Here is a 15,968-nt window from a genome sequence, read left to right as displayed (position 1 = left end):
CTCTTTCCCAATTCCCCCATCCTTGCTCTTGCCTGGGCCCAACAGGCTCCCTTTTTACCCAGTTCTCCCCTTCTAGTGGTTTCCATGCAGAGATAAAGAGTCCCATTGAGGTCTGTTTTGGGTTCTGCTACCACATCCACTGCCTTTCCATCTTTTGTGGGGTCTCTGCTACTAGTTGTGGGATTCTCTAAGACCCCACATACACCTGGCTATCCAAGGTTTTGGCCCTTAAGTGGAATTTGGTCTGCAAACACTGTCCTGATATTCCCCCCTCCCAAACCCTTGCAGGCCATGTTGAAGTTAAAATTTGCAAATTAACTGCTGAGCCAAAGACATTGATGAAATTTTCTCCCACCCAAGTATTTAGCAGACCCAACTCTGCTTAGCTTCCGAGATCAGACAAGATCAGGCACATTCATGGTGGTATGACTGTAGACAAGACGAAACTTTCTAATGTTATGGGGCAGTCTGGCAAAGACATTGCCCATTCCCCCTTCTACTGACAGGAGCAAAGGAAGTGGAATAAAGATACAATGGGAAATGGGACGAAGAGGTAGACTGATTCTCTCTCCCCCCATCAGGAGAACTCCAGCTACGACAGTTATGCATCCAGGTACCTGAAGAGTAGCATTAGGGACCCAAAGAAACTCCGGAAGTTGTTGTGCCGGTTGATGTGACTCTCCTCATCTAATTTTATGTTTCCAAATACCTTGAGGAGAGAAACAACAGAAAAACAATGAGCATTACCAAGCTGTGTGATGTGTCCAGCACATGGGGATTGGCAAAGCCACGCACATGGCTCTTCCTGATGACCTGCCCCTGAAGCAGACAACTCAGACCCAGAGAGCTGCGGGACACTGTGCTCTTGGGCTGATATGCAAGAATAATTATCCTCCACTGCTCTAGTGCAGCAAAGGGGACCCGTGCAGCAAGGTCCCAGCGTAACGTAGAATGCAGGCTCTTTCGAAGTCATTCTGCCTGTACATAGTTCCTCCCACACTTAATCTGGTCTTTTATTTCCATGGTACCTGTCACCATGGTACTCAAGCAGTCTGTCAAAGACATTATCTCACAGCAGGAGTGCATGGAAGGAGTTACCCCTCTCTTCCTGTCTCAGGTAGTCATGATGGGAGCATTTGAATTTGCAAGAAGACATCAATTATGGCTTGGGGAGATGCTACCCTGGAATTTACAAGCAGATCAGATAAGAGAGTGGCATCTCTATCTTCCTTAGATATGTTTCTATCCATTGAGTCACATCTTAGAAGGTCTGTTTGTCATTAATGTAGAATCCATGAGAATGAACACGCATATATCCATGTGCATATAACTACGTATGTCCATATGTATCATCCAACAGACCCAAATCCCATCCAAAAGGAAACATTTATGCAGGATCTAAAATGAAGTCCAGGCCAATAGGATGGGGAAAGTCAGGCCACCTGGACACTTTGAAAATGAAAACAAAAAATGGCTTTGGGCAGATTTTGAGTGACAGAGTGAGATTTGCTGATCTGCTGCTGGCTACTGAGCTTAGAATGTGATCACTGTGAACACTCAGAGATCTTTATCCACAGAGACTGAGTAGTGATGAACTCCCAGACACAGGGCTGCCTGGAGCCAAGGTCAACCCCTCCACTCTTCAGATGAAAAGGAGGTTTTCACACATGTACTCTTCTTCCCCAGTCACATTTCGGGTATCAGAATCTATTCTCACAAGTCAATGTTGGGACAATCGAGGACTTACTGGGTTACTTTTCCAGTCATCTGAGACAATTTTCAGCCTGAATTGAACATGCTTCAGTTTATCCAATGTGTACTAAATGGAACACATTTTCCCCCTCACAGTTTTTAGAATGTGCAATTGAGGAACAATCTCTGCCCCCAGCTATTTTGCTCAAGTAACTCCCACTGACACCTGCTCTGGGAATTTGTTCTCAATGCTGTTTTTCAAAACCCAAATACTACTTATCTCTCAGGGAGAATGGAGGTGGCAAGTGAGGCAGCAGCAGAGAAGAATGGAAAGAGGAGAAGCTAGAGGGCCCCAAAGAGACAAATAGTAGCATGTAAAAAATCCCACCCAAGCAATCAAATCTAATTAACTCTGGATACCCCCAGGAGGGCACTGACATTTATCTTTGCCCTGTTCACATTTCCTGCCCTCTTCTTTCTTTTCACCCTCTTGGTTCGGAATTCACGATTTATCCTTGATTCATCAGACATACAACTTACAGTGTCTTTTTTCCCCTATGACACTCCTGGAAGTATCATGAGTTGAATTCATTATTATTTTCTCAAACACCTCTATCCAATCACAAACTAACTGGAGGGCACACTGTGATTTTGCACAAAGTATGTGTGTAATAGTCCAGTAAACCAAAGCTATTTTGAATCTAAGATAATTTAAGTCAAGCTGGGCATGGTGGCTCACACCTGTAATCCCAGCAATTTGAGGGGCTGAGGTGAGAGGACTGCTTGAGCCCAGGAGTTCAAGACAAGCCTGGGCAACACAGTGAGACCTCGTCTTTACAAAAACACACACACAAAAACAAAACAAACAAAACAAAACAAAATTTAAGTCAAAAACATGTATTTATTATGAAGGTGGTCTTAAATTTTTTTGTACTTTTTTTTTTTCACTTTTCACTTAGTCCTTGTCACTAACTTAAACCTCCATCAATAGGGTATGGAAAAGAAAGAAGGGATGCTGAGGCCCCATAGAAAAATCTCACGAGAGTATAGATTTAAATTAATTTCACTTGGGATTACAGAACTTTAGAACTAGAAGATACTTGCGAAGGTCTTTAACCAACGCCTCCACTGTACTGGTGAGGGAGTTAAGGTGAAGAGAGATACTATGACTTTAACAAGTTCACACAGTTGGTCGGTGAAGGAGCTAAGGCTGACAATCCCACTTCCTAACACCATGTAGCCACAGGGCTCTTTCTCATTCCCAGCCAGTTACTCCTCCTTTCTAACTTCTGATTCTTCTGCAAAGGTCCCTTTTTCCAAGGTGCTTTTGAAAGTTTGGAATAATAATGTTTTTTCTCAGATATACTTTGTTTCTATTAATATTTTTACAAAAGCTTGTCCCTGCCCTTGTGTTTATTTGTATAGATCCCTCAGTTTTTTTGTGACTATATTAGAAACAGTCTCTCTAGCAACAAGCTCAGGTATCTGCTTTGTGCTTGGTGCTGTATTTCTGTCACAGACCAGGATGGGGATGGCCAGCTCAAAGCAAGTCATAGCAGAAATGTCATTCATGTCTCTGTGGAATGGACATAGTGCTCTTATCTTTTGGAAAGAAATCTGAGGGGAATAAGATGTTAGACTGCACAGTTATTGTGAAGACTACCGTTTCATAACTGAACAACTTCTACCTCCAACTGGAGGGTAAAAATAAATACTTGTGATCTTACAACTCACCTCTTTCACTTACTGTCTGAGAACTTAAGCGTGTTATAAGTTACTTAACTACACTGAACATTAGTGGAGACAATGAAACCTACCTATAAACGTTTTCATGTTACTCAAAAACATTAGTCATATGTCTTGCCTGGGGATGCTCGCTCTGTCTTCCTTTCACTCCCTCCCTTTCTCCCCCTTCACTCTCTTTCTCTCTATGCATACATTTAGAACAGTGTCTTGTACACCAAGGAATTTAAATAATGGTAAATAGCATTATCGCCATTATCAGAATCAACAGTATTCATACCAGATCAGTACTGGAGATGGTATTATTCTAGTTTATTTTGTTTGAAGATGAAAAGGGGTAAGAACTATTTTGAGCATAGGCAAAAAGAACTTAATGATAACCAGACAAGAAGAATTATAAATGTTTGAGGTGATGGATAACGCAATTACCCTGATTTGATCATTACACATTATATACAAGCATCAAAATATCACATGTACCCCAAAAATATCTACAATTATATATCAAAAAAAAAATTTTGAAAAAATAATTTAAATCAAGCTTTCATTTGGCTCTTCAAGAATATTTTAATTCCAGAGTGAAATATACTGGAGTTAGACAGGACTTCATGGGCGTTACCAAGCCAATCTGAAACTTCAGCAGGAATTCTATTTCCAACACTGCCAACATGATCATTAAATTCCTACTGAAATATCCTCAGTGAAGGAGAACTCACGACTTCTCAACCAAGTCTCACACATTTTGACACTTGACATTCTATTGTATTTTTAGAGAACAAATTTCTCCAGTAATAGAGTTAAAGAATGAAACCAAGAAGTACAGGCAAGAGAGAAGAGCGAAAGGAAGAGACATTTCAGAAAGGCTCTGGAAAAGGCTGCAGACGCAGCAAGGCTGGGACACTCCAGCAGCAGCTCCAGGTGGCAACACAGTTGGGAAGGCAGCCGGCAGGCCCAAGGCAGCCAGACTGCCTGACTGCAGGAGGCTGTCACATAGCTGAAGTTCTTTGCTGGGATCTAGTCACAATATCTCCAGTTAGTCTTCTGGAGACAAGCAGAAAGCCTGTGTCTCCAACCAGATAGGTTCATGGATGTGCTGCTGGTTATTTACAGTAGGAGTTCACCCACCATGAACAACCATCATCTTTGAAAGGTCCTTTGGCTTCTTCTGCTTAGCAGGCCTCTGGCTACCTGCATAAACACCTGGGGTGGGAAAACAAGGGAACTGTCCAGCAAGTTGCATGGCCTTATTAGCTGGAATGTGGCCCTTGAGTCTCCCTAGGAATGAGCGGGCTGCCAGGAACTCCATGAGTTGTTCACAGTGATGTGTCTTAGGGAGCCAGTCAAGACTGTGTAAGTATAAGACTCTACAAGACAGCCATGACTATATGTGGTGATTTGGTGTCACCATATACAGGAAGAACTAACATCTGACCTTCTTTTAGGCCAAGTCAAAATACCAGATATCCTGAGAAATAGATTGACATGAGCTCCAACTTCTTAGTCTCCTGGGGGATCTTTCTGGCTAAGAACAAAAGTGTCATCTTTGCTTTAGTTCCATTGCTGTCACCACAGAAGCCTAGCTGCTTATGAATTAGCACCATGATCTGACAACCTGAGATGAAGCCCTTGTACCAGACTACCCTGAATACTTAGGCAAGCTAAATGGGGGAGCCGCTGCACATGTGAAATTCCCAAAGTAATATTGTGACAAGACCTCACGGGAGCACCCTTAGACAAGAAGGGGTTCAAAGCATCTTCAGGTCTTGCATGCTTAGGCTGCTAAGCCAGAGATTATCTGGGTAACAGCTGTCCCCCACCGGGCCCTTGTTTTACCAGCTCACCTGCATCCCAATGATGGCATAAATGAAGAAAAGCATGGCAATTAAAAGGCAGACGTAAGGGAGGGCCTGGAAGGAAAGCAGAGATAAGACATTAATCAAAGAAAGGCAGCACCCAGGCTTAACCTGCAGTTACTGGCAGTACAGGATCTTGCCTGGAGGCTAATGCAAACAGAGACTGGGACTCTCTATTCCCTGAGGTTGTTCTGTTTTGAGGTGCAATACTTTCTCAGGCATCCTTGTCCTCTGACAGATAGGTAAACAGCTGGCCAAAGGGAGGCTTAAAATTTACTTCTATCAGGAAGATTTACTCACCCATAAGTATAGCCCATATCTAGAAGGAAAGCTGGGAAAACTTCTTGGACTTGGGGTTCATCCCACTTGCTATGCAGAAAATTAATAACCTAGCAATTGTGATGTAAATTAAATACGAAGCACCTAGCTTTGGCTTCCAAATCCCTGTATTACCCCCTCCCACTCCCATACCCAAAGTGGCACCCATAGTGAAGACTCTGGAATCAAAGTGAAATGACTGGGGACTCTCTTGTTTTTAAGTTCCCAGAAGGCTCTTTCATTTTCTGATGAAATGTCATTTCCCAGTGTTTAAGCCTCCTGACGTTTTATTATGTTTCATGCAAAAGCCTGGTAAGTTAGCCACCAAAAAACTCTGCCATGAAGCCATGTAGCACAAAATTCCATACTGTGCATGCTTACTGCCACTTTGGGATAACATTCCAGGTTTAGAGGTGAGGGTCAAGGCAAGGAGATGTGAGGCAGGGAACTGGCCTTGGTGCTGGAGGAGGATGCAGACATAGGACAGTTTGGATTTGGGGCCAGAGTGGGACACTCTAATTTTGTGTTGATCTCAGTGCTGCCAGAGAAGTCCCTCTTCTTTACCATCCACTAAGCTCCCTGGCAGACAGTGCTATGAGGAGTCTCCACCCTGTCTTGATTGTGCACACCATGAATCCCAGGAGATCAATTGAGGCTTTCAGACTACATGAACAGGACAGAGCTTTTCAACAGCACTAACAAAATGAAGAGCCCTATGAGACTATTTACAACTTGAATAGAGGCTAAAATTAAAATGCGACTGAAAGCGGGTGGGAGAATTCCCTCTCCGAGGAAGTGTTGATTCCTAGGCTCTGTGATGGGGGTTGGCTGCACTTTGACGGGCAATGTGGACCTCCTCTACAGAAAGCCAGAAGGAAGGAGACAGGGTTTCTTGTGCCTGCAGTGCTGCTGCCTTTCATCTTCACCTTCTACCCTTATTCTACTGTCTCCACTCTAGTCCCTAGTTTATCTCTCCCTACTCCCAACTTAGGGAGAAAAGCAAAGATTCATTCCGTTTTCCTTTCTTGTCATGTTTATACATTCTAACACAAAATAAGGAAAAAGAGGTAAGAACTGTAGAGTAGGGGTCAGATGTAGAAAACTGGATGCTGTTTAGGGGAGGGTGGGGGAGGTATAGGCAATGTCGATGTTGTTTATATCGTGTGGCTCTCTGCTTTCTATTTGCAGAGGCAGCCTTTGCTAATCTGACTTTTAAAAATCAAACTTCTATACTGTGTCCCAGAACTGTTCTGAAAAGGAAACATCTATCTATAACACAGTGTCACCTGGAGGCAAATTCACCTGTCTTCTCTGTTCTCTGTAGTATTTGCTGGAATAAGCCAACCATTTGGCCATCAAGAAAATTTTGACAATATTATCTTTGCTCTCAATAGTATATGGTTTCTCAGAGACTTGGTAATTGTGAAAATATGACAGGATGACAAATATTTCTTAACAGACTAACAACTGAAGTTTGTTGGGCAATACTCTAAAAAAAAGTTTTTAAAAGCATCTTGTGTTTCCAATTCTAAATCCAAAATCACCTGAGACTCAGAAAATTCTTGCTAAGGTTTTAGATTTCTCTCCATATCTAGTTTTAGAAAAATAGTTTTCATTGAGGTGAGGCCTCCGTGGGGTCATTATGCCAAACAATTGTTCTGGATATGATAAAAATGTCAAGGTCGCTCCTAGGAGCCAGAGCATCCTTCAAATTGATCTCATATCTCAAAATCCCAGGTCCTCGGTGAGGAAGTAAATCAGTAATGATGGATGTGGGGAGAAATCCTTTTCCAAGTGATGAGAAACCACGAGTTCACTGGCTTGCCTTCTTTGGCTTAATTTTTTTTTTTTTTTGAGACGGAGTCTCGCTCTGTCGCCCAGGCTGGAGTGCAGTGGCTGGATCTCAGCTCACTGCAAGCTCTGCCTCCCGGATTTACGCCATTCTCCTGCCTCAGCCTCCCAAGTAGCTGGGACTACAGGCACCTGCCACCTCACCTGGCTAGTTTTTTGTATTTTTTTTTTAGTAGAGATGCGGTTTCACCATGTTAGCCAGGATGGTCTCGATCTCCTGACCTCATGATCTGCCCGTCTCAGCCTCCCGATCTTTAGCTTAATTTTTAATTAAACTGTATAAATAATTAAAATAAAGTCAATTTGGTGAATTCATAATTTCTCATCTTTGAATCACTTGATTCCATCCAGTTTATTTTTAAACACATTCACTGGAAAACTCGTTTTAGTAAGAACAGGCATTTGAACAACATTTAGGCCCCCACCCCCCAAAGCTTAAAAACAACTAATTTATAGTACTTGCTAGAGCCCAAAGATATTTGAGTATGTTTAGGAAACTTTTACTGAAAGTTTGGGTCTCAGCTGTCAATTTTTTACTTTTATTTATTATATATACACCACTGTACAGCTCCACTAGACTGTTCAAAGGAAACACAGCGTATTAACCTGCCCAGATGTCCCTATTTATTTGTAGGACACAGAGGTGACCATTAGTATACCCTGTGTTCAGTGCCTCAGGAAATAAATGCTGATGAAGACAAAGGTGGGGCTAAATATGAATCATCTCTCTATGAAACACAACTCAGTGAGTCCTTTGAAAAACTTTCATGTGAAATAAAAACACCCAAAGTCCCTGAAAATGCAGAGGACATCTGACTACAGACAACTGGCTCGTTACATGGATGGGGTTACTCAGGACTGTCTGGAATCTCTAGGGACAAAGCACATCTTATAAAACGTGTCTCCTGCCTCAGCAGACAGAGAGGATGCCTGAGTCACAAAGTCAAGGTGTTTTTCTAAAATGAGATTCTATCCAGTAGACATAAGCTGATTCCAGTCAAGCCAAGCTGTGCTGTAACTAAGAATTGCAGTATTTACTGACTGCTTCTAACAAACACCCGTTCTACTAGCTTCAGCTTCCCAGAGGTGAAGGGACTTGGGTAATGACGCCAGTGTTGCCTGGCTGTGCTGTCTGATATGACAACCCTCAGAGAGGATTTGCTGGTACCTCTTACCTTAAAGGACTGCACAAAGGTCCACAGCAAAATGCGTATGGTATAGCCCTGACGCAGAAGCTTTATGAGGCGGGCAGCTCGGAAGAGCTTCAGAAAGCTCATATTGAAGCCACTGGTGTTCACCAGCTGGTGGACCAAAAGGAAACATATAATTAGGAACATTATGGTCATTTAGAAAAATCTAAGCACTAGTATTTGTGTATTTATCCCTCATTCCGATAAATGGGACACAGTCTCTGTCTTTGTTAACCCCAATTCCAGCTGATGGGCTGGCCAGTGAGGCTTATCTCCTAAGCCTTCCCATGCCTGCTCTCTATCCCCAGGTAGGAGGGTAAAGGATGTACCTGAGAAGGGTACCCTGCTCACAAAACCAGCCTCCCTAGTCTTCTACTGAGTGGTCTGAAGTCTGCACTTAGATGCCAAAAAGAGCAGATCTGGGAACCCCTCTAGCACACGTTGGCCCTCTGATATTCAAAGACAGTTACCATGAGCTCTCCAAGTTGTGTTTAGAAATAACAAGTTTATGGAAAAAATACAGGTCTATGAACTTTGAGGGCAAAGATACTGTGAACGCTACGCATACTAGCTCTCTTCTGACACCATCTATTCCACCTACCCCATTAGAGGTCTGCTGCCTGAGTCATGCAGATCAACAAAGCCTTCCCGGAGATCCAGTGCCACTCCCAAGTTTGCATTCCCTGGCTAATGCCGAGCAGTGAGGGAGTAAATTCCCAACACTTAGAGGGGTACACATTTTCTCTGGTGGGTTAAAAATGGACTGAATGTACAGAGGAGTCTTAAAAATGCTACTCCAGGACCAAGCTTACAGACGTGGATCTTATAGGCGATTCACCTTGCTGTCTGTCAGGATAATTTCTGTTATACTGCCAATCACGGTGATGAAGTCAAAGATATTCCAGGTGTCTCGGAAATAGTTCTGCCAAATGAATTCAGTCATAGGAACATCAGAAAAAGGAAAGAAAAAAAGAGGAGAAAAGACATCTTTCATTATATAACTTTGTTTGTCACTTGGAAATAAAACTTGTCAATTCATGCATAAGTTCACTCTTACTTTGGCTTCGGTTTCCCATTTCTAACCAGAGATGCCATTTCTCCTTTACTAATCTGGGAATTTCTCATTTGGAAAGCAGTGCCATCACTATTTGAAGACTTTATTTTTGAAACTGTCACCAAAAGCTCATATGTTAAAAAAAGGTTTTTTCAATTTTCATTTTTAACAAATATTTATGTATTTTGAAACCTCTATGGAGGCATGATTGACAAATAAAAAGCTATCCATATTTAAGGCATATATCTTGATTGGTTTGGGGAAACGTCTATACCTGTGAAACCATCGCCATGGTCATACAGCTATAGCTTTTAAATTATCTCTATTGCATCAAGTGCCCTAGAAAATACAGTCTGACTTTCAACTATCAACAAAAGTCACACAAGTGGTAAGTGATTAAAGGTTACAGATGTGCCAAAAATCTCCTTCTAACTCCATTGAGCCTTTTCAAACCAACTACTGATTGGTAATAGGATGAATAGACTTCATGTTTCCCCTTTTTCTCTGCTGTTATACCTTTTGAGGAGATGTAACTAAGTACAAGGAAGCAGTAATAAAATGAGTGAGCTGAAGGAGATATAAAAGGCCTGGAAAATCCACCAATCAGATAACACTCCATTTAACAGGAGAGGGTGGACTATGCATCCATCTCCTAGGCTCAGATGAACACAGACCTTAGACTGTGTTCCTTTAAAAACAAACAAACAAAAAGGATACTTGAATCTCAAAAACAATTCACTTGCTTGCCCCTGGGACATATAAGGGCAGTCTGTAACACAGAAAACAGAGATTAAAATCAACAGAATGCAGAAATTCAGAGGAGACAGAGAAAGTACAAGGAGAAGAAAATTTCAAACACCTGTAATTGATATCCTCAGCAAGATCACAGGACAATGGATTATTTTATCCTATCCTTGGCATAAAAAACAAGAGACTGTCAGAGCACTGCAGAAGTATACTCCATCCCAGCCTCACAACTAGCATCATCGAATTCCTACGACATGAGCCAGACACTAGGCCAGGCCTTTGGCATTCTTTCAACTCATTTATTCCTCTCATGGATCCTAGAGGCAGGGAGTGACAAATACCCCATGTTCATAGAATCCTGAATGGAAAAGTTGGCAAGAGGGGGGAAAAATACCCAATAAAGAGAGAAAAGGAGTGTGGAGAGAGAGAGAAGTTATATTTAAGGAACATCCACTCAGAAGGCTATGAATATCACTTAATTGGATACATACAACAAAGTAGCTAAGGCCATAAGGTAGCTACTGTTATCCTCATTTTATGTACGAGAAAATGAGGCTGAGAGAGGCCTTATTCCAAAGCCACATGTACTTATGGGGCATGTGGAGAGACTGAAGCACAGAGTTTCATAAATTCACTTTCCATTAGAATATTTAGTCTATCAGTGGTGGAGCTAAATTAAGTAGCTGAATTCCTCAATTCTCAGGGCTCTCCTATTGTCCCACCTGGGGTGAACTTCCTAATTCTTGGTTTTAATTCTTTCTAAATATTGGTGCACGGATCTAAGTCTCAGAGGACCAGAAGCTCTGGATTCCAGTTAACAATGCTTTACAATACAGAATAGCATGCTGTGGTATAGACTAGCACACTGTGGTGTATGGTATAGAATAGTACAGTGTAGTGTAGACTAGTAGATTATTGTGAGCTTTGAAGTTAGAAAGAACAGGGTCTGAATCCTAGCCCTACCTCTTACTAATCTTGGCCAAAGTATTCAACCTTTCTGAGCTCCAGCTGATCCATAAAAAGGCAAAAATAAGAATGCTTATCTAATATATTGTTATGGAGAGAAAAACAATATGTAAAGCATTTGGTACTTGATAACCAACCAATTTTTGTTACATCTTACCCTCTTTTTCTTTTTCCTTTCCTTTTTTTCCCATTTTGCCTTGCAATTCTATTGCCTGTCATTATGTAATCTTTAGGAAGCTATACAATTTTTCTGAACTTCAATTTCCTCATTTAAAATAACAACAATAATGGCAATTATGATAGTGACATCTGCCATGCCTATTTCAGAGTCACTGAGAAGATCTAATGAAATAGTATATATTACGATATTCTGAAGGCTTAGAGTGCCTTAACAATGTAAGGACTTATCAGAATTAGTGGTACCTTTTATAGAGTGAAAATCCCTCTAGACCTTGAACGAAAACATGGGGGTAGGGTGGGAAGGATGCAGGCTTCAAGGGCCGAATCTAGTTAAGGCTGTGAATATATATTCAGCATTCGCCATAATTAGACACATAATGGGTCTTAAGTCACAGACAATGTCAATACCACATACAAGTAATCAACATGCACAGAAAAACTTTCCCTGTTGTGGTGCTTGTGTCTCCCTCTCGGTCAACTCCCCCTGCTCAGGGCTAGACTGTATTATAAAGGCATCTTTGTTGGTAGTAGTTTCTTTTACTTTTTTATTTCCCCAAGTCTCAAAACACTCAAAAGGGAGCCAGGCAAACACAATGCAGCCAACTGCAATTGGTTCCCTTAAACTCTCCACCCAAAATGATCAACTTAATGGTTTTTCAAAGAACCCGCTGGGAGACCAAAAGCAGCCCCCGTAATCAACACTCACAATTATTGAACCCAGCCCAGAGTCTCTGTTAAAGCTGCTACCAGACAAACACTTATTCAGATAATGAGCAAAGTTCTCCTTCTTGCAGGGAAAGCCATATACCCATGTAATTTGAAATGGTAGCTCACACCCTAAGTGTGAAACAGCTGTCACGTGGGCTTGCATCCCACTGAACTCACTGTACACACTGAAGCAAGGTGGGGGGAGGGTGGCCAACGGGATTATCTTGTTTATAGGACACTGAAGCAAAGGGCTAGGTTTTCTTAACACTCTTGAGAACAGATGCAAGAATTTGCCAAACATTATAATTATTAATAGTAGTTGAGGAAAAGAAAAAAGAGGGCTCATGGCAGAAAAATTCATCATCCCCAAACCTCCTCAGACTTAATTCCAGAATCCTTCCCGTTGCACTACACACACATACACACACACACACACACACCCCTCTTAAAGGCCATTAACCTTTATAGGCATAAGTAATAAACACCTATTTTCTTTGGCAGAAACTATTCTTCATGTTACTAATGGCAGAAGGACTCATAGGTAAAATCTATTATTTGCTATGTTTGAGGCTAACAGCGATAGGTATTTTCCTATTTGTGTTATAAAGCTCTTATACCTTTTACCAGTAAATAAGCACTCGAAGTTTATTAGTCCAATCTTTGGCTTGCTCCTTCATCTACACATAAATTGCAGTTCTAGTAAAACCCAATGATGGCCGCCTCTGGACTGCTGACAGAATTTCACAGGACCAGGGCTGATAGCCCCATAAGCATGAACCTGGGATGTGGCTTCCTTTGCCCTTTCTCCCAACTTCCTCACACATCTTGTCTCTATGGCAGTTTACTGAGCAGTCAAAACGAGCCCACATCTAGGTGGGTGATTTCTGGAATAGCAGTAACCACCTCCCTTTCCACAAAGGCTGGGAAAGCACCCAACAGAAAGAGACACGCCCAGTGCTGGGAAGGATTCAGCGACATACCAAAAAGCCAAAAGCGATGACCTTCAGGACGCATTCCAGGGAAAACACCATGGTGAAGGCGATATTCAGGTACTTCAGGGCCAGCTCATAGGTACAGGGAGCAGAGTAATACTGCCAGGAAGAGAAAAGAAGAGAGAAAGAATCACAGCCTTAAGGTAAGAGGGGGAATACATGTCACCGAGGTTGGCCATCTCTCATTCCTGCCCTGTAGGAGACTCTGGTACGCAGTACAGGAGGAGAGATGGACTTCGAGTGCTGGAGGGGAGAACCACATATTCTACCCAACAAAACAAAGGAAAACACAGACCCACACCCCACCAGACTTAACAGCAAAATGGCCAGTCTTCCTAGAGATGAGGGTGGGCAGAGAAGAAACGTTTTCTAAAGTTAGTTACTGGAGTTAGTCATTTAGTATTAAACAGGATGAGCCTCTCTGAGTACTCCAAGGCTCCTTCAGACCCCATGATGATGGATCTCTGTCTCCTGATTTTTCCACCCTTGTCTGAAGCTGCCTCCCATTGCCATCTCAGGTCTTGGGAGCCCCTGGATGGCTACTATAGGCTGCACTGCATTTTGCTCAGTGGACCCCCAAAGCCCCAGAGGTTGGGTTGTTGAACAAAATACAGATCACAAAAGGATTCCATGATGGAAAAGTAGGTAAAGCAGTGACGGGCTGGGATGTTGGGGTGTCTTCCCACTTGCCGTGGGAGGGAACCATCGCTGGGGCTCAGCCGGCTCTTGTGCCTCTCTCCTCTCACCTTCATCATCAGCACGACGGTATTCAAGGCGATCATGGCCATAATGGTGTATTCGAAGGACGGAGACACCACAAAGTGCCACACGCGGTACTGGAAGGTGTGCCTGTTCTGCGGCATGTACCGGGTGAGAGGTTTGGCGCTGATGGCGAAGTCGATGCACGCCCTCTGCAAGAAAGTCATGGTTATTCGCACAAGTTCAGATCCCATAGATCTAGCATGGCAGGCTCTGTTCCATGTTCAGAAGAGGAGGGCAGTGAATGGGAAAAAGGGCAGGGCTGGGCAAGTAAAGATGGCAACTGGGGTCACCTAGACAAAACTACAGACAAGGCATCACCTTGAAGGAGGTGTTGTCATGTGGAGTAGAGACTTCATGATTATTTAAAAAGTCCTTTACACAGCATGTGGCTGAGCTATTTAGGCAGGAAGCCTTCCTTGGTGCCCTTAGTCAGAAGTAAAGATCTACCTACCTATGTATTTCTACAGCACTTTCTGTCACATTTCTTACAGTCCCTAACGTTTCCAGTTCAGTTCCATCGTTAAAAAAAAAAAAAAAAAGGAAAGAAATTTCAAAAAAAGCTTTTGAAACCTTACAATGTGCCAGAACTATGCTTGTTGCTGGAAAAGCTGTGATAAGACACATTCCCTGCCCTTACAGCAAATACATGGCATGGAAGGTCACAGCAGCCAGATAAGCAGATATCTGATATTATCATTGTGCCACACATCTTTGTTTTCTAGACTATGCATACACAAAGGTAATGACTGCATCATAAACATCTTACACATCTTCCAGATCTCTGTGCCTCATACACAGGCCTTAAACAGTGCTTGGAAAATGTTTATTTAATGACTGAATAATTACTTTTCTCATCTTCTCTCTATAATTCTTAATCAAGTTAAGAAAATGCAGTCCTCCTTTCTTACACTGCTGGCCCAAGAATCCTTTCTGGAGCCCCTGCTGCCTCCCACTTTAGACCAATTGTTGTTACCTCATTCTTCTCCAGGCTGCACTCCTCCATCATCTTATCCCCTTGCTCCTGGAAGGTGATGATGATGAGAGCCACAAAGATATTGACAAAGAAGAAAGGGAAGACCACAAAGTAGACCACATAAAAGATAGACATCTCCATGCGGTTGCTGCGGCTTGGGCCTCGGTCTTCCTCTGTCACATCTACAGAGTGCTGCAGAACTCTGTGGGGACAGAACGAGAGGGCACAGATGGTGGATGACAGTCTTGGCTTCATTAGGAGATATGCCACCTATTATAATATTTTATCTGACTTCTTTGACTTTGCAGATCCTCCATTAAGTTTTTTGAGTCCAAACCCAAGTGTCATATCCTGCTATCAACAATCCGCTTCTCTTTCTAGCCCCCATTCCATCATGCACTCGACTCCTAAGCAACAGAGGGACATAATTTCATAGTTTAGGTTGTCATGTTCAATACAAAGAGACTCCCAGATTTCCATTTAACAGTTTGCTGCCAACAAGAACATGCTGCCACCAGAAAGTGGTGTCTTAGTCATTGCTAAGTCTCTGAAAAATTAGCTTTCAGCTATGGGCAGCATAAGACCTGTATTCTGTGGTCTTCTTCATGATCACAGGAAGTGCCTTTGGGTTTTGCCAACTCATTCTTAACCCTCAATCCTCAGGCTCTCAGGTACTGGGCCCCCCTGGAGGATAAATCTGTTTATAACAGCTCTCAGGAACTCTCCTTACAGGTACAGGGCTGTTCAAAACTCATCTGTTCCACAGAAGTCAGATGGTTCCACTCAACTCCTCAATAATTGGCTAAAACATTAAGAGTTTCAAATATTTCCCTGATTTGCTCACCCGATTCTCCATTTTTGCCTGAAGAATTTTCATTCTTCCTTTTTTCTGCCTGTGTCACCTTCTGAAAACCCCTTACTTTCCCTGATACAATAACA

General features: G+C 42.5%; 1 protein-coding gene across 1 annotated transcript in view; it reads right to left on the bottom strand.

Annotated features, from left to right (window-relative positions):
- CACNA1E (calcium channel, voltage-dependent, R type, alpha 1E subunit) overlaps positions 1 to 15,968 on the bottom strand; it is a 424,230-nt gene that overhangs the window by 30,370 nt on the left and 377,892 nt on the right. Inside the window, exons 33-39 of the mRNA XM_012002628.1 lie at positions 15,030 to 15,231; positions 14,041 to 14,205; positions 13,283 to 13,393; positions 9,486 to 9,569; positions 8,633 to 8,758; positions 5,277 to 5,342; positions 618 to 709 (exon numbers count right to left, since the gene is read on the bottom strand). Of these exons, the coding sequence (XP_011858018.1) occupies positions 618 to 709; positions 5,277 to 5,342; positions 8,633 to 8,758; positions 9,486 to 9,569; positions 13,283 to 13,393; positions 14,041 to 14,205; positions 15,030 to 15,231 (846 nt within the window). The remainder of the gene's footprint in view (positions 1 to 617; positions 710 to 5,276; positions 5,343 to 8,632; positions 8,759 to 9,485; positions 9,570 to 13,282; positions 13,394 to 14,040; positions 14,206 to 15,029; positions 15,232 to 15,968) is intronic.

This window comes from Mandrillus leucophaeus, unplaced genomic scaffold, assembly GCF_000951045.1.
Source record: "Mandrillus leucophaeus isolate KB7577 unplaced genomic scaffold, Mleu.le_1.0 Scaffold691, whole genome shotgun sequence".
NCBI lineage: Eukaryota > Metazoa > Chordata > Mammalia > Primates > Cercopithecidae > Mandrillus > Mandrillus leucophaeus.
This window is presented reverse-complemented; position numbering and strand designations above follow the sequence as displayed.